The 27515-nt window shown below is 45.5% G+C and overlaps 2 protein-coding genes across 5 annotated transcripts; one reads left to right on the top strand and one right to left on the bottom strand.

The window, feature by feature from the left end:
* Positions 1 to 2939: 2939 nt before the first annotated feature.
* Positions 2940 to 19757, top strand: LOC124038570 (monocarboxylate transporter 7). 4 transcript variants are annotated; one of them, XM_046354606.1, is made up of 9 exons: positions 2940 to 3071; positions 3385 to 3464; positions 16302 to 16556; positions 16813 to 16956; positions 17071 to 17199; positions 17422 to 18381; positions 18572 to 18729; positions 19059 to 19288; positions 19416 to 19757. In XM_046354606.1, exons 2-8 carry the CDS (start codon positions 3401 to 3403, stop codon positions 19257 to 19259), a joined length of 1911 nt encoding a protein of 636 aa, XP_046210562.1. In that variant the 5' UTR covers positions 2940 to 3071; positions 3385 to 3400; the 3' UTR covers positions 19260 to 19288; positions 19416 to 19757. The 4 variants fall into 4 exon arrangements, with proteins under 4 accessions (XP_046210562.1, XP_046210563.1, XP_046210564.1 ...); XM_046354607.1 differs by lacking the exons at positions 2940 to 3071; positions 3385 to 3464 and adding an exon at positions 4476 to 4801; XM_046354608.1 differs by lacking the exons at positions 2940 to 3071; positions 3385 to 3464 and adding an exon at positions 8592 to 9774.
* On the bottom strand, positions 15009 to 26312 carry LOC124038776 (archaemetzincin-2; the record flags this gene model as incomplete). Its single annotated transcript, XM_046354842.1, is given in 8 exon segments — positions 15009 to 16606; positions 16799 to 19214; positions 22348 to 22489; positions 22491 to 22508; positions 22706 to 22772; positions 22774 to 22831; positions 25860 to 25988; positions 26135 to 26312. Coding segments are annotated over 6 exon segments (582 nt in total), but the record flags the coding sequence as incomplete, so codon positions are not given.
* Positions 26313 to 27515: the final 1203 nt, after the last annotated feature.

Here is a 27515-nt window from a genome sequence, read left to right as displayed (position 1 = left end):
TTCTGTTCTAATGATCAGAGCTACATTTGTTTAGAACTATGTTCCCTTTGCACTAACCTGTAAACTTCTCACACCATGACCAACATACAACTGTCTCAATGAGTAGGTAGGCTATATCAACAGCTGCAACCCAAGTTACAGTATACGAGCGTTGTGTTCTACTAAATAGCTGTATCTTTTTCTCCGTCACATTTAGATTTTTAAAGGGCATATTTTACCTGTCTGTGTGTATAATATTGAGTGCATGGGAGTTGTATCGCTGCGTTAGCCTCCTAAGGTCCAGAGGCTCCCCTCATCAATCTACACAGAATACCCCATAATCACAAAGCAAAAACAGGTTTTTAGACATTTTTGCAAATGTATTAAAAATAAAAAACTGAAATATCACAGTTACATAAGTATTCATACCTTTTACTCAGTACTTTGTTGAAACACATTTGGCAGCGATTACAGCCTTGAGTCTTCTTGTGTATGATGCTACAAGCTTGGCACACCTGTATTTGGGGAGTTTCTCCCATTCTTCTCTGCAGAACCTCTCAAGCTCTGTCAGGTTGGATGAGGAGCATCACTGCACAGCTTTTTTCAGGTCTTTCCAGAGATGTTCCATCGGGTTCAAGTCCGGGCTCTGGCTGGGCCACTCAAGGAAATTCAGAAACTTTTTCCAAAGCCACTCCTGCGTTGTCTTGGCTGTGTGCTTAGGTCGTTGTCTTGTTGAAAGGTGAACCTTCACCCCAGTCTGAGGTCCTGAGCGCTCTGGAGCAGGTTTTCATCAAGAAACTCTCTACACGCATCCCGAGTGACGCAGCGGGATGCAGTGCCTTCACCAATAAATTGGTCCACATGGAAAACTAAAAGGCATAGAAACCATATATGACTTGCTAATAGGAAATACATGACAGCTTTAAACAACTCTTTTGGATTGACTAATGTAGATATTTTCTTTAACTTATTTCCCCCCAAAAATGAGCAATCTTGAGTGAATCCTATTTGAGTCAGAAAATGATATACATATGAAAGGTAAACTATACAAAACCTTGCAGAGAGCCTATCCAACTGACAATCTGCCATTTGCACACACTTTATAGACTTTCTTTTTTTCTATTGTGTTATTGACTGTATGCTTGCTTTATCTTGGCCAGGTCGCAGTTGTAAATGAGAACTTGTTCTCAACTAGCCTACCTGGGTAAATAAAGGGTAAATAAAACATAAAATAAAAATAAAAAATCTCTTAGAAAAAAAATATAAACTCTTGGAACCAAGACTTAACTAGAACTGATACTGGCTCAAGATGGAGGGCATGTTGGAACATAACAAACGAGATTACAGTTAACGAAAATGTACGTTTTATCCCGTATAAATTAATGTAAGTAATTTATTACAAGAGACAAAATCCACAAATTCTACAGCGCAATGGAAGGCAGAGTCATTTATTAAGTGTAAACCTAATAATTACTCAATAATCCATGTATTCTGTGGATGTTATAAAGTCCTAAAGTTATGAGCAGGGTGTCAGAAGTATTACAATGTAAATGTACTTTTAATCCTTCTGTCTGCATATTTCAAGACTTAGTGCTGAGCAATTAGTGCTTTTGGAGTTCGGTTAGATTATTTAAAAAGTATCATGTTTTCGGTTTTGATTATTTTTCTAAACATGAAATGTTATATGTGGGTTGAATACTGTAACAACACAGAATAAAACCATGAATAAAAGTCCCATGTTGGAAGTGACTGCTCGTTACTGTTTATCACTTATTAACCATTTAGTTACATTACTTTAGGCCTACTTTCATCAAATACATTGTTTAAAAACGGAAAAATAACCTAAATATCGGTTAATGGATCAGCACTATAATCAAGATATGACATTTGAGGGTGCAGTGACATACCATATGGGTTGGATGATACTTTCCTTGTCAATCATCATTAAAAAACATATACTTAAAAACGGGAAATCAACCAATCCTCCGTCATTAACGCATTTGTATTATCTAAAAATGTAAAGTGCGTGGGCTATGGAAAGAAACTAAATGGTGCAGTTTGAGGCCATGTGGCTTAAAGTGACGCAGGCACTGGAGATGTGGGTGTGTGCTAGCTAGTGGGTCTGGGCAGATGTGATGTAGTTGATGTTTGTATAATGTTGTCGTTTGTATGTGGATGTTTTGTGTTGTTTATAAAATACAAAATAAAATCTTGAAACAAAAAATAAAAGATCCAATAAAGATTTTTGACATCTGCGCTGGAATTAAAGCCTCTCTGTAGCGTTTATCCATGACAGTTATATCTTAATGTAAGTTAGGCTAGTTAACAGGCTACCAAGAGCTGTACCTCATTCCCATAAAGTCCAGATGAAGGGTTTGGTTTGATCTCTGACTCGCCTGCTGGTTGGCTCCCAGGTCTCCCCAACCAATACCATCTTCCAGAACGATGATGAAGTTGGGTCTCCTGGTGCTGCTCCTGTCCCTGACTCCATTCTGACTCACTGTGTGGAACAGTAGTCCACAGAGCAGGGTCCCAGATAATAGGAGCATGGAGACACCCACTGTCATTCTGGTTCAAGACCTGGGAGAGTGACAGAGTAAGACAAGACAAAGAACTGATCAAACCTAAGGTCCCAAGAGACACTTTGTAGCAGCTTTGGATCGAATCATTTAATATTAAAATGATCATGGTCAAGTGCAAAAACAGCACAGGATGAGGACCACTCAGACCCACTGCACACAGACTGCACTGTGACCGCTATCAGCTGGAGGGGGCTGCAGCAGACTGATATAGGACAGAGTTGACTGACTGTAACCTGATCCTCTTAACTCCTGTATTTCCTCATGATTGTCAGTGTCAGTGTGTATGTGAGTATGTGTATGTGAGTATGTGTATGTGAGTATGAGTATGTGAGAGAGAGAGAGAGAGAGAGAGAGAGAGAGAGAGAGAGAGAGAGAGAGAGAGAGAGAGAGAGAGAGAGAGAGAGAGAGAGAGAGAGAGAGAGAGAGAGAGAGAGAGTGCAGCAGTAAGGTTCTCACTGGTTTCACACGACATAAATTGAACAGCACACAGGGTTACTGTGCAGCGCACAGGTAAGAGTTATGCAATACTAATTGAAGTAAACATTCTGTATCTGACTGAGAAGTATTGATTGAAAGGGAGCAACAAGTGAGCTGGCAAAGAATATATCTAGATATACTCTAATATAGAGTTATATACAATCTAAGTTGCCAGCAGCATGAATGAGACCCGTAGAATGGGTAGTTCAATGCGGTCATTCACAAACTTGTGCTACCTTTAAATTCAAGTTGTGGACGATTTAAATCAAGTTAGCATTGGAAACTGAGTCTCCGAAAGGGACTTTCCTCTCCTCATCTGTCTTCTCCTTAAATCATCAAAATATAGGATAAGTGGAAGCAATATGTCAAAGACCAACCCAGGGGATTTGCATTCACCTGGGGTTCTTCGAGATCAGTCCACTAAAGGTAAGGAATAAGGCAAGGAGCCTACAGCTCTGTTCTAGTATATTACCTTTTTGGACAGTTCCAAATTAAAAACCTTGTATAGCTCACTCATGAGGCCCAATAATCACCCCTGTAGCCTAGTTATAATCTAGTTATATTTTCATTGTGGTTAATTGTTTTCTATTTGGTTATTTTCACTAACATTAATTGGTGATTCAAATACTTGGACAGCTTATAGCTTACAGTTTATACTCAAATTGGTTAGGTGTGAAATATCTGAAGACTCTAGACAGCCCAAGAACAGGGCCCTTTTTGTAGTCCCGTGGATCAATTTCCAAAGACAAAACAATATATATACTTGTGTGCCCCTACCCACATCCCACCTTTAGAATGTAGGATAACATGACATCATGAGCTAAGACAAGTATTGGTATTATTCTTTAGGCTAAGTCAAGTCTATAGTACTATCTGCTGTTGTCTTTCCTTTGACCATTTTTGGCTGATGGGTTGTCGACCCACACAGATCTATGCACACACATTTTTGATTAAAAGACAGAGACAGACAAGTCAGCACTGCAGAATGAGTAAAGAGAGTTGTGTTGGATGAGTTGCCAATGCCATAGACCAGAGATAGCCTTTTCTCAATGAATGAATAAGCAATGCTAACTGGATATGAGGACTGGCAATAAAGGCGGTGAGTGAGGCAGGTTTATGCGTGTGTGAACACATGATGGTTGTGTATTGACGTTGTGCTAAATAGCGCAGTAGCATTGATTAGGGTCCTTGATACAAATCGACCGAGATCGGTTCAATTACCTGTACTTCAATTCCATTTAGTTCCGTTTTTTTGTGAGCCTAAAGCCCCCTTTCTCTTGAGAGAAATCAAATCATTCACCAGAGAATGGAACGCTGGGCTGAAGGGAGTTTTAGTTTTCATGAAATAAATATTCCGCCTCGTTCAGCCCAGAAAAGTTGTAATTAACTACAATGACCATGATCCATTGCGCCTTATCCGGCTCGGACATAGATGGATACACTTACACTTTAACGCCTACTAAATTAGGTTAGATACAGACAGAACGCATACAAGGAACAGATAGCATTCGAGATGAATGTACACAACACAAGGAAGAAAGATATGGATAGAGACAGATCGTGAAATTATACCTTAAGTACTTTGAAGAACTAGTAAAATGATTTAATCAGACAGCTCTGCAGGCTAACCTAGCTAAATAGATGACAGTACAGTATTGGGAGCAGAGAGAACGTTGTCTGGCCGTTTGGCAGCTACTTCCAGAGCAGCGATGTGATGATGACTTTCAAGGAATGAAAAATAATAGTCATCAAATAACAGCTAAGTAATATACACAACATAAATATTTTATTATTTCATAGTAATTTCCTATTTTCTATTGATGTCAACCCAATATGGAACTGACAGAGACTATTTAATATTTTTAATGTTTTGGCAATTTAATGAATGTTAACTATTTTAGGCTTGGGAATTTCCATTAAAAAGCTATAAAATTAGATATTTTTTAATGCATTTCATGTTTAAAAATAATCAAAATCGAAAACTGTGTTTATTTTGAATAATGAACCAACACCAAACCTACCTCAAGGAGCACTAATCACTCAGCACTAGTAAATGGCAATCAGTACTTGAATTACCGCTTTACGTGCACGACCACGCCAACAATGAGCGTTCACACATATGCTCACAGTTACCGGTGTTACAGTGACGAGGGAAACTGCATATATATTTTTTTGCCCTTCATTAAGTATTCACACACCTTGGCATTTTACACATTTAAAATTGATTCAATTGAGCTTTTTGTGTCACTGGCCTACAGACAATACCCTATAATGTGGAGGTGGAATAAACTTTTGTTCGATTTAAAAATAAAAATAAATGAAAAATGAAAAGCTGAAATGTTTTGTGTCAGTAAGTATTCAACCCCTTTGTTATGGTAAGCCTAAATATGTTCAGGAGTACAAATATGCTTAACAAGTCATATAATGAGTTGCATAGACTGAAATAATAGTTTAGCATAATTGTTTTAATGACTAACTCCTCTCTGTAACCCACATACAATTACAGTGCATTTGGAAAGCATTCAGTCCCCTTGACTTAAAATATATTTTTTAATTAATTTATTTGCAAATTATGGTGGAAAATAAGTATATGGTCAATAACAAAAGTTTATCTCAATGCTTTGTTATATACCCTTTGTTGGCAATGACAGAGGTCAAACGTTTTCTGTAAGTCTTCACAAGGTTTTCACACACTGTTGCTGGTATTTTGTCCCATTCCTCCATGCAGATCTCCTCTAGAGCAGTGATGTATTGGGGCTGTTGCTGGGCAACACAGACTTTCGACTCCCTCCAAAGATTTTCTATGGGCTTGAGATCTGGAGACTGGCTAGGCCACTCCAGGACCTTGAAATGCTTCTTACGAAGCCACTCCTTCGTTGCTTGGGCGGTGTGTTTGGGATCATTGTCATGCTGAAAGACCCAGACACGTTTCATCTTCAATGCCCTTGCTGATGGAAGGAGGTTTTCACTCAAAATCTCACGATACATGGCCCCATTCATTCTTTCCTTTACACGGATCAGTCGTCCTGGTCCCTTTGCAGAAAAACAGCCCCAAAGAATTATGTTTCCACCCCCATGCTTCACAGTAGGTATGGTGTTCTTTGGATTACAACTCAGCCTTCTTTGTCCTCCAAACACGACGAGTTGAGTTTTTACCAAAAAGTTATATTTTGGTTTCATCTGACCATATGACATTCTCCCAATCTTCTTCTGGATCATCCAAATGCTCTCTAGCAAACTTCAGACGGGCCTGGACATGTACTGGCTTAAGCAGGGGGACACATCTGGCACTGCAGGATTTGAGTCCCTGGCAGCGTAGGGTGTTACTGATGGTAGGCTTTGTTACTTTGGTCCCAGCTCTCTGCAGGTCATTCACTAGGTCCCCCCGTGTGGTTCTGGGATTTTTGCTCACCGTTCTTGTGATCATTTTGACCCCACGGGGTGAGATCTTGCATGGAGCCCCAGATCGAGGGAGATTATCAGTGGTCTTGTATGTCTTCCATTTCCTAATAATTGCTCCCACAGTTAATTTCCTCAAACCAAGCTGCTTACCTATTGCAGATTCAGTCTTCCCAGCCTGGTGCAGGTCTACAATTTAGTTTCTGGTGTCCTTTGACAGCTCTTTGGTCTTGGTCATAGTGGAGTTTGGAGTGTGACTGTTTGAGGTTGTGGACAGGTGTCTTTTATACTGATAACAAGTTCAAACGGGTGCCATTAATACAGGTAACGAGTGGAGGACAGAGGAGCCTCTTAAAGAAGAAGTGAGACAAAGTTACAGGTCTGTGAGAGCCAGAAATCTTGCTTGTTTGTAGGTGACCAAATACTTATTTTCCACCATAATTTGCAAATAAATTCATTAAAAATCCTACAATGTGATTTTCTGGATTTTTTTTCTAATTTTGTCTGTCATAGTTGAAGTGTACCTATGATGAAAATTACAGGCCTCTCATCTTTTTAAGTGGGAGAACTTGCACAATTGGTGGCTGAGTAAATACTTTTTTGCCCCACTGTATTGGTAGATGGGTAAAAATAAAAGGCAGACATTGAATATCCATTTGAGAATGGTGAAGTTATTAATTACACTTTGGATGGTGTATCAATTAACCCAGTCACTACAAAGACACCGTCCTTCCTAACTCAATTTCCGGAGAGAAAGGAAACCAATGGTGAGGCCAATGGTAAATTTAAAACAGTTAGAGTTTAATGGTTGTTATGGGAGAAAACTCAGGATGGTTCAACCACATTGTAGTTACTCCACAATACTAACTTAATTGACAAAGTGAAAAGAAGCAATCCTGTACAAAATACAAATATTCCAAAACATATATACTGTTTTCAACAAGGCACTAAAGTAATACTGCAAAAAAATGTGGCAAATCAATTCACTTTTGTCCTGAATACAAAGTGTTATGAAAATCCAATACAACCATTACTGACTCTCCATATTTTCAAGCATAAAAATAAAATAAAATAAAAATCGTTAAGGACTTGGGAGTTTTTCAGGATAAAAAAGAAATGGAGCTAAGCACAGGCAAAATCCTAGAGTAAAACATGGTTCAGTCTGCTTTTCACCAGACACTGGGAGATTAATTCACCTTTCAGCAGGACAATAACCTAAAACACAATGCCAAATCTACACTGGAATTGCTTGCCAAGAAGAGAGTGAATGTTCCTGAGTGGCCAAGTTACAGTTTTGACTTACATTTACTTGAAAATCTATGGAAATACCTGAAAATAGTTGTCTAGCAATGATCAACAACCAATTTGACAGAGCTTGAAGAATTTAGACAATGATAATGGACAAGTGTTGCACAATCCAGGTGTGGAAAGCTCTTGAGACTTACCCAGAAAGATTCACAGCTGATATTACTGCCAAAGGTGTTTCTACAAAGTGACTGAGGGGTGTGAATACCTATGTAAATGAGATATTTCTGTATTTCATTTTCAATAAATTTGCTACAATTTCTAAAAAAAAAACATTTTCACTGTCATTATGTGGTATTGTATGTAGATAGGAGAGATTATTATTTTTTGAATCAATTTTGAATTCAGGTTGTAACACAACAAAATGAGGAATAAACCAAGGGGTATGAATACTTTCTGAAGGCACTGTATATGTCCAACTTGTACAGTATATTAACCTTATATCATAGCCTACTAACAACATTTGCATTATTAACTATGCATTTATTCTCTTTCCAATCCAAGGGGGGAATTATGGTGTAGATATTGGGTGGGGTGGGGACAATTTTCAGACGGGGGACAAGTCACCGTCAGCAATGAAATTATTTCAAGGCAAATATTAAGAAGACACAAAAGAGGAAGACTGAGTACAATGATGCACATTCATATTTACATAGGATATCATCTACTAAATTGATCATACATTTACTATTAAGTTTTGTAGTTTTCCTAGTTGACAGGTGGAAGACACTTGGGGGACTGAGCTAAAAAGATACCTTACAGTATATTTAGAGTCCTGATATTCAGTCTAACAAACAGCTGTCAGGGGAGAGTCTATATTGAAACTGTAAAACTGTAATTAGGAGATGGCTGATAGAGACTGGGCTTTTCTAGGAGTCAGACAGTAGCTGGACTCTGAAGATGGCTGATAGAGACTGGGCTTTTCTAGGAGGCAGACAGTAGCTGGACTCTGAAGATGGCTGACCGTAGCTGGACTGGACTAAACTTGGAAGGCAGGCAGTGACTGGGCTCTGAAGGTGGCTGACAGAGACTGGACTTTACCTTTTCTAGGAGGCAGACAGTAGCTGGGCTCTGAAGTTGGCTGACAGAACGGGCTTGACCTGTCTAAGAGGCAGACAGCTACTAAAAGAAACAATTGGAAAACGAGACTGTCTTGTGTTGTAGCAACTAAACTGTCCCTTAGTGGTAGAGCGTGCTCACTCCCTGGATGTTGTGTGCTCACTCCCTGGATGTTGTGTGCTCACTCCCTGGATGTTGTGTGCTCACTCCCTGGATGTTGTGTGCTCACTCCCTGGATGTTGTGTGCTCACTCCCTGGATGTTGTGTGCTCACTCCCTGGATGTTGTGTGCTCACTCCCTGGATGTTGTGTGCTCAAGGTTGTATTTGTTCTCAGCACTTTTTTAAATTAGTATATATTTTTCTCCCCAATTTTGTGTTATCCTTTTACAATTACGATCTTGTCTCATCGCTGCAACTCCCCAACGGGGCTCAGGAGAGGCAACAGTCGAGTCATGTGTCCTCTGAAACATGACCCGCATAACCGCGCTTTTTTAACACCCGCCCACTTAACCCGGAAGCCAGCTGAACCAATGTGTCAGAGGAAACACTATTCAATTGACGACCAAAGTCAGCATGCAGGTACCCGGCCCGCCACAAGGAGTCACTAGAGCGTGATGAGCCAAGTAAATGCCGCTACCTCGGCTGGGTCTGAGGTGCAGGAAGTGGAGATGAATTGGGTGGTTGGAGCAAATGTCTTATCTGCCTGGGCGTGGGGTATGTGGTGGCTGCCCACATCCAACCCGGCTCCGGAGCGATCTGTCGCCAGTTACTGGAGGCTACTTGAAGAGAGCGGTTCGGTGGGTACCCCCCGCTGCTTCTGTCTGCCTCGGTCAAGCACTGCTTGCCTCTCTTCCCAGACTTGTTGATGAAGGTCCGGTCCCACTGCTGTGATCCGGTCCTACATGGATTTTCAAGACCTGCTAGCTAAACGAGCGCTGCATAGCGTGTAGCCAGTTTGGCTAACTCGTAGAGGTGAGCTAGCTATTCTTGCTTCCTCATTCTAGACTTATGTACACTCAGCTAGCACGTCAGAGTCTACAAACTCAGAATGCTCACGAGCTGCCGGCTACTATAGCGACACATCTGTATTGGTGTGGAAATGATCCAACCATTATGTATAAATGATGTTGAATTTAATAATAAACTACATTTATCAATCTGATTCCAATATTATGTGAATAAATGCAACAGGCCGTGTACGTCTCTGGAGGATCTAGTCAAGGTAGCAAGCCTTGCATCACCTCTCAGTATGCATTTAATGAACATGTGTCTAACTTGCACCGTTATGCAATTATTAAGAGAGTAGATACAAATGGCCAATCCTGGCAACCAATGTTCTAGCATTAACTTATTGAGGCAAGCAGATCAGCGATTTCAAGGTGGAGCCCAAGCATGTGCTATGCATCGTGTATATAACAATTACCAACAGACCTACTAAATTATAAACGATAGTCAAATAGTTACTCTGTAAAATGAGGAATGCGTTTATTCAATTCAACTAATAACATTTATTAGGGATAATTATGAAAACACAGAGATGAAAGATCAATGATTTTATAATAAAAAAGATTATATTGGTGAAATATTTGGGTAAGCCTGGCTTCTGTTGGCATCCATGAATACATATTCACGCATCATTGAGAGATTCTGCAGTGCAGAATATCATAGTTATCACTGTGAAATCATCTGCTTTAACTAGGTTGTTTCATTGTGCCATCTTAATGCAATGCAATGAATGGTCAAAGACAAACTTACATTTCTTTACAACAAGAAATTACACATCATTAATCTACCTTAACCTGATCTTACTTTCTGATTCGGAACTTTGTGTTTGTGATGTTCTTGTTGCTCACTTGAGTCAAGCTGCGAAAAGAGTTAGAAGGCATTTTTTCAAAAGCTATTCTTTCAAGGAGGGTAGAGGGAGGGGCCCACGAGAGGAGCGCATTCCATTCCATAAGATACATGTGTTTTCTGAAATGGAATGAGGCTAGTCTTACTGCGGGGCAGGTGCTGGCATAGCTAAGGTTGCTGAGCAGCATACTGAAATTAGTGGGAGAAGGGCGTATAGACAGTGGGAGAGGGGCGTATAGGCAGTGGGAGAGGGGCGTATAGACAGTGGGAGAGTGGCGTATAGACAGTGGGAGAGTGGCGTATAGACAGTGGGAGAGTGGCGTATAGACAGTGGAAGAGTGGCGTATAGACAGTGGGAGAGTGGCGTATAGACAGTGGGAGAAGTGGCGTATAGACAGTGGGAGAAGGGCGTATAGACAGTGGGAGAAGGGCGTATAGACAGTGGGAGAGGGGCGTATAGACAGTGGGAGAGGGGCGTATAGACAGTGGGAGAGGGGCGTATAGACAGTGGGAGAGGGGCGTATAGACAGTGGGAGAGGGGCGTATAGACAGTGGGAGAGGGGGGCGTATAGACAGTGGGAGAGGGGGCACGGGACAGTGGGAGAGGGCACGTAGACGTGGGAGAGAGGGCACATAGACAGTGGGAGACAGTGGGAGACGTAGACAGTGGGAGAAGGGCACGTAGACAGTGGGAGAAGGGCACGTAGACAGTGGGAGAGGGACACGTAGACAGTGGGAGAGGGACACGTAGACAGTGGGAGAGGGACACATAGACAGTGGGAGAGGGGCACGTAGACAGTGGGAGAGGGGCACGTAGACAGTGGGAGAAGGGCACGTAGACAGTGGGAGAGGGGCTCGTAGACAGTGGGAGAGGGCACGTAGACAGTGGGAGAGGGGCACGTAGACAGTGGGAGAAGGGCACGTAGACAGTGGGAGAAGGGCACGTAGACAGTGGGAGAGGGGCTCGTAGACAGTGGGAGAGGGGCTCGTAGACAGTGGGAGAGGGGCACGTAGACAGTGGGAGAGGGGCACGTAGACAGTGGGAGAGGGCACGTAGACAGTGGGAGAGGGCACGTAGACAGTGGGAGAGGGACGTATAGACAGTGGGAGAGGGACGTATAGACAGTGGGAGAAGGGCACGAGGAGTGGGAGAAGGGCACGGGAGACAGTGGGAGAGGGACGTAGACAGTGGGAGACACGTAGACAGTGGGAGAGGGGGGACAGTGGGAGAGGGGTATAGACAGTGGGAGAGGGACGTATAGACAGTGGGAGAGGGACGTATAGACAGTGGGGGAGACAGTGGGGAGGGGCACGTAGACAGTGGGAGAAGGGCACGTAGACAGTGGGAGAAGGGCACGTAGACAGTGGGAGAGGGGAGACAGTGGGAGAGGCACGTAGACAGTGGGAGAGGGCACGTATAGACAGTGGGAGAGGGGCAGTGGGAGAGGGACGATAGACAGTGGGAGAGGGGCACGTAGACAGTGGGAGAGGGCACGTAGACAGTGGGAGAGGGCACGTAGACAGTGGGAGAGGGACGTAGACAGTGGGAGAGGGGCACGTAGACAGTGGGAGAGTGGGGGGCACGTAGACAGTGGGAGAGGGGGCAGTGGGAAAGGGTAGACAGTGGGAGAGGGGGCACGTGGGAGAGGGAGACAGTGGGAGAAGGGCACGTAGACAGTGGGAGAAGGGGACAGTGGGAGAAGGGCACGTAGACAGTGGGAGAGGGGCTCGTAGACAGTGGGAGAGGGACGTATAGACATTGGGAGAGGGGCACGTAGACAGTGGGAGAAGGGCACGTAGACAGTGGGAGAGGGGCTCATAGACAGTGGGAGAGGGACGTATAGACAGTGGGAGAGGGACGTATAGACAGTGGGAGAGGGACGTATAGACAGTGGGAGAAGGGCACATAGACAGTGGGAGAAGGGCACGTAGACAGTGGGAGAAGGGCACGTAGACAGTGGGAGAGGGACACGTAGACAGTGGGAGAGGGGTAGACAGTGGGAGAGGGACGTATAGACAGTGGGAGAGGGACGTATAGACAGTGGGAGAGGGACGTATAGACAGTGGGAGAGGGACGTATAGACAGTGGGAGAAGGGCACGTAGACAGTGGGAGAGGGGCACGTAGACAGTGGGAGAGGGGCGTATAGACAGTGGGAGAGGGACGTATAGACAGTGGGAGAGGGACGTATAGACAGTGGGAGAGGGGCACGTAGACAGTGGGAGAAAGTCACATAGACAGTGGGAGACGGACGTATAGACAGTGGGAGAGGGACGTATAGACAGTGGGAGAGGGACGTATAGACAGTGGGAGAGGGGCACATAGACAGTGGGAGAGGGGCGCATAGACAGTGGGAAAGGGGAGTATAAACAGTGGGAGAGGGGCGTATAGACAGTGGGAGAGGGGCGTATAGACAGTGGGAGAGGGGTGTATAGACAGTGGGAGAGGGACACATAGACAGTGGGAGAGGGGCACGTAGACAGTGGGAGAGGGGCTCGTAGACAGTGGGAGAGGGATGTATAGACAGTGGGAGAGGGACGTATAGACAGTATAGACAGTGGGAGAGGGACAGTGGGAGAGGGGTATAGACAGTGGGAGAGGGGCGTATAGACAGTGGGAGAGGGACACATAGACAGTGGGAGAAGGGCACGTAGACAGTGGGAGAGGGGCGCGTAGACAGTGGGAGAGCGGCGCGTAGACAGTGGGAGAGGGGCACATGGACAGTGGGAGAGGGGCACGTGGACATTGGGAGAAGCGCACGTAGACAGTGGGAGAGGGGCGTATAGACAGTGGGAGAAAGTCACATAGACAGTGGGAGAGGGGCGTATAGACAGTGGGAGAGGGACGTATAGACAGTGGGAAAGGGCACGTATAGACAGTGGGAGAGGGGCGCATAGACAGTGGGAGAGGGGCGTATAGACAGTGGGAGAGGGAGTATAGACAGTGGGAGAGGGGGAGAGAGGGGCGTATAGACAGTGGGAGAGAGGTGTATAGACAGTGGGAGAGGGGCTAGACAGTGGGAGAGGGGCTTATAGACAGTGGGAGAAGGGCACGCTTATAGACAGTGGGAGAAGGGGGACGTATAGACAGTGGGAGAGGGACGTATAGACAGTAGGGAGAGGGACGTATAGACAGTGGGAGATGGGACGTATAGACAGTGGGAGAGGGACGTATAGACAGTGGGAGAAGTGGGGGCACGTAGACAGTGGGAGAGTGGGGCACGTATAGACAGTGGGAGAGGGGCATAGACAGTGGGAAAGGGGAGTATGGACAGTGGGAGAGGGCGCATAGACAGTGGGAGGGGACATGTAGACAGTGGGAGAGAAGTCACATAGACAGTGGAGAGGGGACATGGACAGTGGGAGAGGGGCATAGACAGTGGGAGAGACGGACGTATAGACAGTGGGGGAAAGGGGCACATAGACAGTGGGAAAGGGGAGTATAAACAGTGGGAGAGGGGCGTATAGACAGTGGGAGAGGGGCATAGACAGTGGGAGAGGGGCATAGACAGTAGACAGTGGGAGAGGGGCGTATAGACAGTGGGAGAGTAGACAGTGGGAGAGGGCACGTAGACAGTGGGAGAAGGGCATAGACAGTGGGAGAAGGGCATAGACAGAGACAGTGGGAGAGGGGCGTATAGACAGTGGGAGAGGGGCGTATAGACAGTGGGGAGGGGGGACAGTATAGACAGTGGGAGTGGGAGGGGACGTATAGACAGTGGGAGAGGGGACGCGCATAGACAGTGGGAGAGGGGGGACACGTATAGACAGTGGGAGAGGGGCAGTGGGAGAGGGGCACGTAGACAGTGGGAGAGGGGCACATGGACAGTGGGAGAGGGGCACGTGGACAGTGGGAGAGGGGCACGTGGACAGTGGGAGAAGCGCACGTAGACAGTGGGAGAGGGGCGTATAGACAGTGGGAGAAAGTCACATAGACAGTGGGAGAGGGGCGTATAGACAGTGGGAGAGGGACGTATAGACAGTGGGAAAGGGGAGTATAGACAGTGGGAGAGAGGCGTATAGACAGTGGGAGAGAGGTGCATAGACAGTGGGAGAGAGGTGCATAGACAGTGGGAGAGGGACATATAGACAGTGGGAGAAGGGCACGTAGACAGTGGGAGAGGGGCGTATAGACAGTGGGAGAGGGGCGTATAGACAGTGGGAGAGGGGCGTATAGACAGTGGGAGAGGGGCGTATAGACAGTGGGAGAGGGGCGTATAGACAGTGGGTGAGAGGGGCGTATAGACAGTGGGTGAAGGGCATATAGACAGTGGGTGAAGGGCGTAGAGACAGTGGGTGAAGGGCGTATAGACAGCGGGAGAGACAGTGGGTGAAGGGGGGACGTGGGAGAGACAGTGGGTGAAGGGCGTAGAGACAGTGGGTGAAGGGCGTAGAGACAGTGGGTGAAGGGCGGAGAGACAGTGGGTGAAGGGCGTAGAGACAGTGGGTGAAGGGCGTAGAGACAGTGGGTGAAGGGCGTATAGACAGTGGGTGAAGGGCGTAGAGACAGTGGGTGAAGGGCGTATAGACAGTGGGTGAAGGGCGTATAGACAGTGGGTGAAGGGCGTATAGACAGTGGGTGAAGGGCGTATAGACAGTGGGTGAAGGGCATATAGACAGTGGGTGAAGGGCATATAGACAGTGGGTGAAGGGCGTATAGACAGTGGGTGAAGGGCGTAGAGACAGTGGGTGAAATTATGTTGAATTTAACAATAAACTACATTCATCAATCTGATTCCAATATTATGTGAATAAATGCAACAGGCCGTGTACGTCTCTGGAGGATCTAGTCAAGGTAGCAAGCCTTGCATCACCTCTCAGTATGCATTTAATGAACATGTGTCTAACTTGCACCGTTATGCAATTATTAAGAGAGTAGATACAAATGGCCAATCCTGGCAACCAATGTTCTAGCATTAACTTATTGAGGCAAGCAGATCAGCGATTTCAAGGTGGAGCCCAAGCATGTGCTATGCATCGTGTATATAACAATTCCCAACAGACCTACTAAATTATAAACGATAGTCAAATAGTTACTCTGTAAAATGAGGAATGCATTTATTCAATTCCACTAATAACATTTATTAGGGATAATTATGAAAACACAGAGATGAAAGATCAATGATTTTATAATAAAAAAGATTATATTGGTGAAATATTTGGGTAAGCCTGGCTTCTGTTGGCATCCATGAATACATATTCACGCATCATTGAGAGATTCTGCAGTGCAGAATATCATAGTTATCACTGTGAAATCATCTGCTTTAACTAGGTTGTTTCATTGTGCCATCTTAATGCAATGCAATGAATGGTCAAAGACAAACTTACATTTCTTTACAACAAGAAATTACACATCATTAATCTACCTTAAGGACATAGAGACAGTGGGTGAAGGGCGTAGAGACAGTGGGTGAAGGGCGTAGAGACAGTGGGTGAAGGGCGTAGAGACAGTGCAGCTGAGCGGAGGAGGTACAGGGCATCCACATTATTTTTATTGATTTTAAATAAATTATTGGGGGGATGAATCGACCTGTTCTGAATGTTGTGGGGCGACATATCTCCCCTGCCAATTCCAAGCATCATTTACTTTACTTTTCAATGAACTGTGATACCTTTTCAAAAAGTGATTTATTGTCCACCTTCCCTACAGAATCGCATGCTCCATCCATGACAGTGTGGGGGTCCAGATTGAAGCGCTGCATGGGGCCTATCGTCTACACGGCTCCGCCAGATGGTGGCTGGGGCTGGGTGGTGGCGGTCTCCTTCTTCCTGGTGGAAGTGTTCACCTACGGAGTCATCAAGAGCCTGGGCATCTTCCTCCAGGACCTGATGGGGGAGTTTGGGGAGAGCAACAGCCGAGTCTCTTGGATCATCTCCATCTGTGTCTTCGTCATGGCCTTCACTGGTGAGACTAGGGGCAGCATCAGGGTCTAGGGCTGGGGTGGTTTTGGAGAGCTGCAGGGTGTGCGGGCATTTGTTACTGGCCTAGCACTGATTGAAATCATCAGATTTGTGCTAAGCTGAATCAATGCTGGGCTAGAACGACAGGCTCAGGAGCTCAAAATAAATACTTTTAAAGGTGACAACACTGTGACAACACTCAGCTACAAAAGGTCAGATGCTCTAAAGTGTGCCAACCAGAGATACCTGTCCCCTTTCAGCTCCTCTCGCTTCTGTGATGACCAACCGGTTTGGCTTCCAGACAGTTGTTATGATTGGTGGACTCCTCGTCTCCATAGGAACCATCGCCAGTGGCTTCACCAAATCCATCAACGAGATGTACATCACCATCGGACTCGTTGCAGGTATTAGAAACAAACACACACACACACACACACACACACAAACAATTGACCATCACAACTGTCACAGTGCCACCAGTGTTTCACCAGTGTGCTTGTGTCCTCTTCCCTCCACAGGTCTAGGGTACTGTCTGACCTTCCTACCCACCATTACACTCCTGTCCCAGTACTTCTCCCACCGACGCTCCCTGGTCACAGCTGTCGCCTCCACAGGAGAGTCCTTCTCTGTGTTCGCGCTCGCCCCAGGTAAAAGGTCACAAGGGGACTTGAACACTGCTTACTAGCAAGCAAAGTTTATCTTAAAAAACAGCTAATATTTCAGTTTACCCAAACTTCCCATTCTCTTAATCTTACTTCTCTCAATTGCTTTTTCATTTCACATTAACCCACATTTAATTTTAGGATGGATTGCAAACCCTGACCACCATTTGAAACACTCTCCTCTCTGTTCTCCCCTCTGCTCCTCAGCCTTCTCTGCTCTGAGGGACTGTATCGGCTGGCGTTACACCCTGGTGGTGATCGGAGCTCTACAGGGCATCATCATCATCTGTGGAGTTCTGCTAAGACCCATCATCATTAGACCTGGACCAGCCACGGAGACAGAAACTGATGGGCTGGCTGACAAAGAGCTGAAGGCTCTGAACACAGAGGAGGAGTACTACAGTAAGGAGAGGTTGTCCATTAAGGGCAGTTCATATGCTAAGGATGGGTCTTACACACTGCAGTGTGATAGCAAGCTGGCTCATCGTTACTCCCTGAGCTCTGGAGAGTCTGTAAACTCTGAAGTTCAGTCCCTCCATCACCAGGTCCTGGAGGACGGCAGTAAAGCAGGGGAGGAAATAGAGGAGGAGGCGTCTTCACAGAGGTGCTTAGGAAGCAAGAAGAAGGAGATGGAGAAGGACGAGGAGAAGGATGAGAAGCCGACACAAACACTATCCCCCCAGAAACTCCTTGACTTCTCCATGTTAAGAGAAGGCAGCTTCATCTGCTATGCTCTCTTCGGCCTTTTTGCCACATTGGGTTTCTTCGCCCCTCAGCTCTACATCATCGAGCTGAGTGTGAACCGTGGCGTGATGCGTCACCGCGCCACCCACATGCTCTCCGCCATGGCCTTTGCCGAGATCTTCGGCCGCCTCTCCATTGGTTGGGTGCTAGGCAGGAAGCTGTTCAGAGGCAGGAAGCCCCTGGTGCTGCTGGGATGTGTAGTTCTGCTGTGCCTGGTGCTGGTGGCCTTTACCCTGGTGTGGGAGTTCTGGGGCCTGGCCGTGTGTTGTGGGTTCTATGGGTTTTTTATAGGCACCGTGTCGTCGACACATATACCCATGCTGGCAGAGGAGGATGTGGTGGGCATAGAAAGGATGTCGTCAGCTGTGGGGGTCTATGTGTTTATACAAAGCTTCGCTGGGCTGGCGGGACCACCTCTGGGAGGTAAGAAATGCATTCAAATCTCTTTTTCACAGCCCTCTGTCATGTCACATCTCTTTTGCCCTCTCTGATATGTAGCACCAGTTTTATTTTCATTGTCATCAAAGGAAAATAACACAAACTTGCTTAATTTGTGCATCATTTTAATGAATGAGTTTGTTTAACATATACAATTTATATTGTGTTCTCTCAGGTGTTCTTGTGGACCTGACTCAGAACTACGGCTCAGCGTTCTACTCCTGTGCGGTGGGTATGAGTCTAGGGGCTGTGTTCCTGGGTCTGGTACGACCAGCCAAGAGAGGCCTGCTCTGCTGCAGCACAACCAGGCCTCAGAGCATTTCGTATTATTCTGTATGTAAATCCGAGACACTACATTTACTATGATATGTTACATTTCGTACGGTATGTATTATTTTGTGGAAGTTCATCCTCCATATCGTATGACATTGTACAAATTACAATTCATATTTTATGTTATGAATTTGCAAAACGTATGATATGTTACGAAATCTCGCTAGGTGGCCAGATTGATAACATTAGCTAGCTCGCTAACATTAACTAGGCTAGGAGTTAGGGTTAGGGTTAAGATTTAGGGGTTAGGATGGTTAAGGTTAGGGTTAGCTAAAGTGGTTAAGGTTAGGTGAAGGGTTAGCTAAAATGGTTAGGGTTTTTACTTACAGAATAATACGAAGTTCTCTGAGACCAGGTTGTACAGCAGGAGGGGGCATCAGAACCTCCCAGAACCCATGCAGGTGGGGCCGGGGAACCCCGTACCTCAGCGAGAGGGGAAGGAGGCCCAGGACAGAGACAGTCCTCAGGACTTCCTAGAAGTTAACCTTGATATGGACCAGAAAACGTTACTGAAAAAGGCCAACAGATGACAATCTCTACTTGAAAAGACATCACAAAGGTCAGAAGGAAATCCCATAAGAGTCTGAACTGAAGTCTCAGTTGAACTAGTGCTGATTGAGATAAATCAAGACAAATGTTTGAATAAAGATGTAGACTGCCACGGACTATCTATCCTGTGATTTCAGATCTGGTTTTGGGTGTCTGGAGAGTGGCTCACACTGAACAAAGGAAATCCCAATCACGGCCAGTTATGATACAGCCTGAAATCGAACCAGGGTGTCTGTAGCGACGCTGAAATGCAGTGCCTTAGACCGCTGCGCCACACGGGAGCCCATGAACATGAACACACTGTTTTGGCTCATGGTATTGTAAGAGAGGATACAAACAATATGTAGATACATGAAGTCAGCTGTGAAAAAACAATAACACCATGACATGTTGTATTCAATTACTTTTTTTAAACTTCACTTTACATTTTTTAGACAAAGCAATCACTTGGTACTAATAAAAAATAAATATCACAATAATGTGTAAAGTCATTGAAGTGCTTTGTGTATATTCATAAATCATATACATTTCCTGAGTGTGACCATTCTAGAATTTAGAGGTAAATCTGGAGATTCTATTATTTCACTTCATCCAGAATCTCCAGACACCTCCTGAGCCACTGTCTGAAGGTGTGGAAGGGCAGAGTGGGTTTGGGACAGTAGGGCTCGGAGTCTGACAAGGAGATCGTGGGCTGTCCAGGGCTAGCTGTTCCCCCCTTCTCTATCCATCGCAGCAAGGTCTGAGATAGACGAGATATACAGTGTGTTTGGAAAGTATTCAGAACCCTTGCCTTTCCTCACATTTTGTTATGTTACAGCCTTATTCAAAAATGGATGAAATTGTTTTTTCCCCTTCATCAAACTACACACAATACCCCATAATGACAAAGCAAAAACGTTTTAAAATTTATGCAAATGCATAAAAAAACGGAAATATGACATTTACATAAGTATTCAGACCATTTACTCAGTACTTTGTTGAAGCACCTTTGGCAATGGTTACAGCCTTGAGTCTTCTTGGGTAGGATGCTACAAGCTTGGCACACCTTTGGATCTCTGTCAGGTTGGATGGACGGCGTTGCTGCACAGCTTTTTTCAGGTCTCTCCAGAGATGTTCGATCGGGTTCAAGTCCGGGCTCTGGCTGGGCCACTCAAGGACATTCAGAGACTTGTCCCGAAGCCACTCCTGCGTTGTCTTGGCTGTGTGCCTAGGGTCTTGGTCCTGTTGGAAGGTGAACCGTCGCCCCAGTCTGAGGTCCTGAGCGCTTTGGAGCAGGTTTTCATCAAGGATCTCTGTATTTTGCGCCGTTCTTCTTTGCCTCAACCCTGACTAGTCTCCCAGCTCTACTGCTGAAAAACATTCCCACAGCATGATGCTGCCACCATCATGCTGCTGCCACCTTGCTTCACCATAGGGATGATGCCAGGTTTTCTCCAGATGTGACATTTGGCATTCAGACCAAAGAGTTCAATCCTGGTTTCATCAGACCAGAGAGTCTTGTTTCTCATGGTGCATGGTCTTTAGGTGCATTTTGGCAATGTGCCTTTTACTGAGGAGAGGCTTCTGTCTGGCCACTACCATAAAGGCCAGATTGGTGGAGTGCTGCAGAGATGGTTGTCCTTCTGGAAGGATCTCTCATCTCCACATAGGAACTCTAGAGCACTGTCAAGAGTGACCATCAGGTTCTTGGTCACCTCCCTGACCAAGGCCCTTCACCCTCGATTGGTCAGTTTGGTCAGGCAGCTAGGAAATGTCATCCAGGTTCCAAACTTATTCCATTTAACCCTCATGTTGTGTTTATTTCATGCTAATTAATTATGTGTTAATACATATATTATCACCTTATGTTATGTTAGATCATTTTATCAACTTAAGTTCTTGTGAACATTACAAGTTTCGAACTTGTTTTAGCTATTTATGGCCTGTAGGCCTCATTGACCTGAGCTCATACAACTTGTTTTTGAGTACAAAAAGCATAATGTATGGATTATTTTGACTATAACAAATACTCAGATGAAACATATTGTGCTATTTATCACATACTACTTTGTGTAAAAGTTTAACAAGGACTCAAAGAATATGATCAAGAGCCTCACATACAGTATATCGTTTGGTCATTATGCTGCCACAAAATGAATTGTGAGCAAGGCCTCAAAAAAGCTTTATATATACCAGAGCTGCGAGAAAAGTTCTATATATTATTGAAACAATGTTGCAATTGTTTGTGAGAATGCCAACAGGTGTGGTTCCCGTGGGGGAAATATTCTATTGGGGAAAGGTTCCCATGGGGTTTGCCATGGAAGCCAAGAAGGGGAGTGAGGTGTGTGTGTGTGTGCTCAAACACACATGCATGTGGGGGTCTGGGAGAGGAAGTGTGTCCATCTGATGAATGGGCATGTGCCTGAACTCTATTTTATACACTAATTGTAGTGTCACCCATTCATTTCTAATGACCGGTCATTTTTGAAATGGGAACACCACAGGTGTAAAAAAGTTAAATAAAACACCCAAAATGTAATGAAAATCATCCAAATGTATTTTGTGTGTTCAGATGCCCTGTGTGGACAAAGTCATGGAACCTTATGACAATCAGATTAAATTAACTACAGTTTTCATAGAGAAAACTTCCAATTCTACAGGAACACAGCAGGAGGATTAAGAATGATGAAGGCCACTGTGTTCTTGAGGACCTTCAATGCTGCAGAAATTTGTTGGTACCCTTCTCCAGATCTGTGCTTCGACACAATTCTGTCTCGGAGATCTATGGACAATTTCTTCGATCTCATGGCTTGGTTTTTGCTATGACATGCACTGTTAACTGTCAAGATTTCTAAAAACCTGTTTTGCTTTGTCAATATGGAGTATTGTGTGTAGATTGCTGAGGATTTATTTTATTTGATCAATTTTAGAATAAAGCTGCAACTGTGGAAAAAGTCAAGGGGTCTGAATACTTTCCGAAGGCACTGTAGCCATTCCAGAGTCACCCCATTACACTGTAGTATGGGAAATAGACTGGCAACCAGGCTACAGAACACAGTGAATCAAAGTCGATGCAAATGATGTGCTTACCTTGTATCTGTCAGCCATTTTGAATCCGATGGCAGACCAGGCAAAGGTCCAGCGGCTGGCGGTCTGAGTGCTCCAGGTGGTTGGAACCCTGTATGACACACTGCATCCACTGGCAGTATTTCACCCCGAATATGGGTGACCATCATCTCATGGGTGACCATCTGCAACCAAACACAGAGGAGGGATAGGCATAAATGTAGGGGATAAGACTAATAACAATCCATTTCTAGACAGGGCCAAAGATCAGACTTATGTTCAATAGGCCACCCTAGGACAATAGGGATTGATACTGAAACTGACACCATTCAATAACTCTGAGCTGGGTTGTAGCATGAACATTGCAGGAACTTAGCAGTACGGTGCTCGTGATAGGAGTGCTGTAGTAGCCCTTAAACACAGAGTTGTCTCCCCGCCAAGGCCTGATACACGTAACTCCTGCTGTAGAAGTTGTCATCGTACCTGGCAAAGCTGAAAACTCCCATTCCTGCAGAAAGAAAATGTTTAGTCAATGTAACATTTTTGTTTGAGTAACATGCTGACCACACCGCCTGTGTTTGCGTGTGTGAGCGTTGCAAAATATATGTACACATTCACGTTATTCAATAATTTCATCCAAACTGTTTGGATGAAATGTCCTGCCTCTCCTATCTCCTCATTGTTTTTTAGGAGCATATACCCACGTGGGTGATTGAAAGATGAACTGAGGTCCACAGTCCAGTTGGTGCTGCTAATGCAACTTAAAGTTGGTTGTCAACTGCCATATAAAGTCTAAAGAAGATGAAGAAGACTGAAGAGAGATTACTAGAAACTAACGAGGTTTCCGCTTTTATTTGTGGATTCATTGTCAGAGTAGAGAACACATGATTTTGTGTGATTCAAAATGGGTCAGAATTCTACAAAAATCTAGAAAAAAAGGACCTTGTGCATTTCAGGTGAAATAAAAACCCAATGTTTATGGGTGTCCCCTATCCTCCAGGCCGGCTCGGTCCTCCCCTCCCGCTCCGTGGCTCGATGACTCATTGCGAGCTCACAGAACAGGGCTCCGGGCAGCCGAGCGGAAATGGAGGAAAACTCGCCTCCCTGCGGACCTGGCATCCTTTCACTCCCTCCTCTCTACATTTTCCTCCTCTGTCTCTGCTGCTAAAGCCACTTTCTACCACGCTAAATTCCAAGCATCTGCCTCTAACCCTAGGAAGCTCTTTGCCACCTTCTCCTCCCTCCTGAATCCTCCCCCCCCCTCCTCCCTCTCTGCAGACGACTTCGTCAACCATTTTGAAAAGAAGGTCGACGACATCCGATCCTCGTTTGCTAAGTCAAACGACACCGCTGGTTCTGCTCACACTGCCCTACCCTGTGCTCTGACCTCTTTCTTCCCTCTCTCTCCAGATGAAATCTCGCGTCTTGTGACGGCCGGCTGCCCAACAACCTGCCCGCTTGACCCTATCCCCTCCCCTCTTCTCCAGACAATTTCCGGAGACCTTCTCCCTTACCTCACCTCGCTCATCAACTCATCACTGACCGCTGGCTACGTCCCTTCAGTCTTCAAGAGAGCGAGAGTTGCACCCCTTCTGAAAAAACCTACACTCGATCCCTCCGATGTCAACAATTACAGACCAGTATCCCTTCTTTCTTTTCTCTCCAAAACTCTTGAACGTGCCGTCCTTGGCCAGCTCTCCCGCTATCTCTCTCTGAATGACCTTCTTGATCCAAATCAGTCAGGTTTCAAGACTAGTCATTCAACTGAGACTGCTCTCCTCTGTATCACGGAGGCGCTCCGCACTGCTAAAGCTAACTCTCTCTCCTCTGCTCTCATCCTTCTAGATCTATCGGCTGCCTTCGATACTGTGAACCATCAGATCCTCCTCTCCACCCTCTCCGAGTTGGGCATCTCCGGCGCGGCCCACGCTTGGATTGCGTCCTACCTGACAGGTCGCTCCTACCAGGTGGCGTGGCGAGAATCTGTCTCCTCACCACGCGCTCTCACCACTGGTGTCCCCCAGGGCTCTGTTCTAGGCCCTCTCCTATTCTCGCTATACACCAAGTCACTTGGCTCTGTCATAACCTCACATGGTCTCTCCTATCATTGCTATGCAGACGACACACAACTAATCTTCTCCTTTCCCCCTTCTGATGACCAGGTGGCGAATCGCATCTCTGCATGTCTGGCAGACATATCAGTGTGGATGACGGATCACCACCTCAAGCTGAACCTCGGCAAGACGGAGCTGCTCTTCCTCCCGGGGAAGGACTGCCCGTTCCATGATCTCGCCATCACGGTTGACAACTCCATTGTGTCCTCCTCCCAGAGCGCTAAGAACCTTGGTGTGATCCTGGACAACACCCTGTCGTTCTCAACCAACATCAAGGCGGTGGCCCGTTCCTGTAGGTTCATGCTCTACAACATCCGCAGAGTACGACCCTGCCTCACACAGGAAGCGGCGCAGGTCCTAATCCAGGCACTTGTCATCTCCCGTCTGGATTACTGCAACTCGCTGTTGGCTGGGCTCCCTGCCTGTGCCATTAAACCCCTTCAACTCATCCAGAACGCCGCAGCCCGTCTGGTGTTCAACCTTCCCAAGTTCTCTCACGTCACCCCGCTCCTCCGTTCTCTCCACTGGCTTCCAGTTGAAGCTCGCATCCGCTACAAGACCATGGTGCTTGCCTACGGAGCTGTGAGGGGAACGGCACCTCAGTACCTCCAGGCTCTGATCAGGCCCTACACCCAAACAAGGGCACTGCGTTCATCCACCTCTGGCCTGCTCGCCTCCCTACCACTGAGGAAGTACAGCTCCCGCTCAGCCCAGTCAAAACTGTTCGCTGCTCTGGCCCCCCAATGGTGGAACAAACTCCCTCACGACGCCAGGACAGCGGAGTCAATCACCACCTTCCGGAGACACCTGAAACCCCACCTCTTTAAGGAATACCTAGGATAGGATAAGTATTCCCTCCCCCCTTTAAGATTTAGATGCACTATTGTAAAATGACTGTTCCACTGGATGTCATAAGGTGAATGCACCAATTTGTAAGTCGCTCTGGATAAGAGCGTCTGCTAAATGACTTAAATGTTTATATCCCAGGACAAAGTAGCTAGCAACAACAACTAGCTAGCTAAATGTCCATACATTTTCATGAGTTTGACCTGTCCACAAATAAATATATTGGTTCAGATATTTGTTTTTTGATCGCGTCTGGTGTGGAAGGACAAAATCAACATGCGTGCAGTAGTGCAGATGCACTTGGGTGCCCAGTGTAGTCAGCATGTAAAGCACCACCTACTGGTATGTCAGAGTTAGAGTGAGAACAAGTTCAAGGAAAGCACCAGTCTCTCTGTAGTTGAATAAATGGTGATGATTTTGTCTGGATGCACACACCATGCCAGGGGGTCCCCAGGATTACATTTAAGGGAGCATTACAGATAACAACTTTCTGACAGCTCTGGTGCAGTTCAAGCAATGGGATACCTCCATATTATAGGAATACAACTACATTCAAGTGTGTGTGTGTTTAATTACCTTCAGTGAGAGAGGCCTTTCCAAACACAAAGTTCCAGGAATCTTTGGGGTAGAGATCTATCATGGTGATGCCCATGATGCCGAAGGCATCTTACGGTTTCCTCTTCTGAAGAAACCGCAGCAAATCCCCTGAAAGAAACAATGACAACCACCTTTCATTTATTTATTATTTTTATACCCACATCGGCCAGTTGAGGGCCTCATAACACCTGAGAAACCCCCCACAAAGCGGAACCCTGGCCCATGACCCGGTGTCGTGAGCTGGTTTCTCTCACCTGCGTGGATCTGTAGGTTGTGTGAACTGCTGTTGACCCTGAAGGCACAGCCTGTGGCAGCAACGGTCACTGGAGGCAACAGCTTAACCACCAGCCAATAATAGAAGGCCTGGCAGTAGTCCCTCAACCACCTCACGTACTGGCCTGTCTCAGCCTCTGCCTCCCTAAAGGAGCCTGGAAAACAACACACACAGAGATGGATAGCTGAATAGTACCACTCAATGTTTCACCTTGCATTATTTCGGTGGAGAATCCTCTCCCATATAGCTCTGTGGCACACCAACTGTAAAATGTTGTCCTCTATTGGTTTCAATGGAACATACTGGTGTTTGTACTCTAGCCCCGAATGCTGTTTGTGTGGTCTTTGCACCTGACTCAGAAGGAAATAAAAAGTAGGAAATGCACTGGTAGTGTATGCCCTATTTGTGGTTCTTGTTCTGAGCACAGAGTGGCAAACTAGGTGCATGCACGCCTCTTTGCAAGAGGTTTAAGTCGTGCATGCTCTGTATTGGCTGCTACACTGCCTTTAACTGTGGCAGTTCAAAGATTCTATCTTTCATGACCTTTAGCTTTAGTTGAATCCATGTAGCTGCTCCCTTAACTCTGATTACTTACAGAACTGATGTGTGTGGCTCAACAGTAGTGATCAGCTCAATCACACACAAATGAGTTTGTTGTCCATGGACCACCAGCTAATGGCATCTGAATGATTCACTGTTATTTTCAGAGGATTTTGCCACTGCAGGGAAACTGTATCTCTGTAAAAAAACTATTAATAGGCCATAGAGCTTGAGAGACGGCTGGACACCAGGGCTGTGCGAAGTGTCTCTGCGGGGTGCTGGATCACCTGCATCTGTGGAGCAGTCAGGGGAAGGTCAGGAGAATGTGACATACGGTGAGGTAAGAGTATGATGAAGTTGCCTTGTATGGCACAGGGACAGTTGAGAATAAGACTGCATTTACACAGGTTAGACAAAGTTTATGGGTGGGGCTGAGGTAAAATAAACTAAAAGCCTCCTGACATTCTTAATAAACATAGCATATTTGCTTTTTGTCTGTTGTCTTTAAGGTGAAGGACAAGTTTACACATGAGGATCATTTAAATAGTCCCTGTAATTCCATACCTGGTGGAGGAATAAAAATAACTTCTAAATGCCTCTTCATGCAACCACCAGTAACATCCATTCTTTTCATTCACAGGTAGATAGGATTACATTCTGTTCCCATATAAAGTAACTTAAATAACTTTCATCACAATAATGGAATTTCATAGAAAATATAAATATTTGTGGAACTAAAAGGTTGTTTACCTGCGACAAGTTAACAGGGTAACTGCCTCTCTGATATGCAACATGTAGAGTTTGCAGATGCGCATTCGGTC

The sequence above is a fragment of the Oncorhynchus gorbuscha genome, linkage group LG06 (assembly GCF_021184085.1).
Source record: "Oncorhynchus gorbuscha isolate QuinsamMale2020 ecotype Even-year linkage group LG06, OgorEven_v1.0, whole genome shotgun sequence".
NCBI classification, from domain to species: domain Eukaryota; kingdom Metazoa; phylum Chordata; class Actinopteri; order Salmoniformes; family Salmonidae; genus Oncorhynchus; species Oncorhynchus gorbuscha.
The sequence above is the reverse complement of the archived record's forward strand: the minus strand, read 5'-3'. Positions and strand labels throughout refer to the sequence as shown.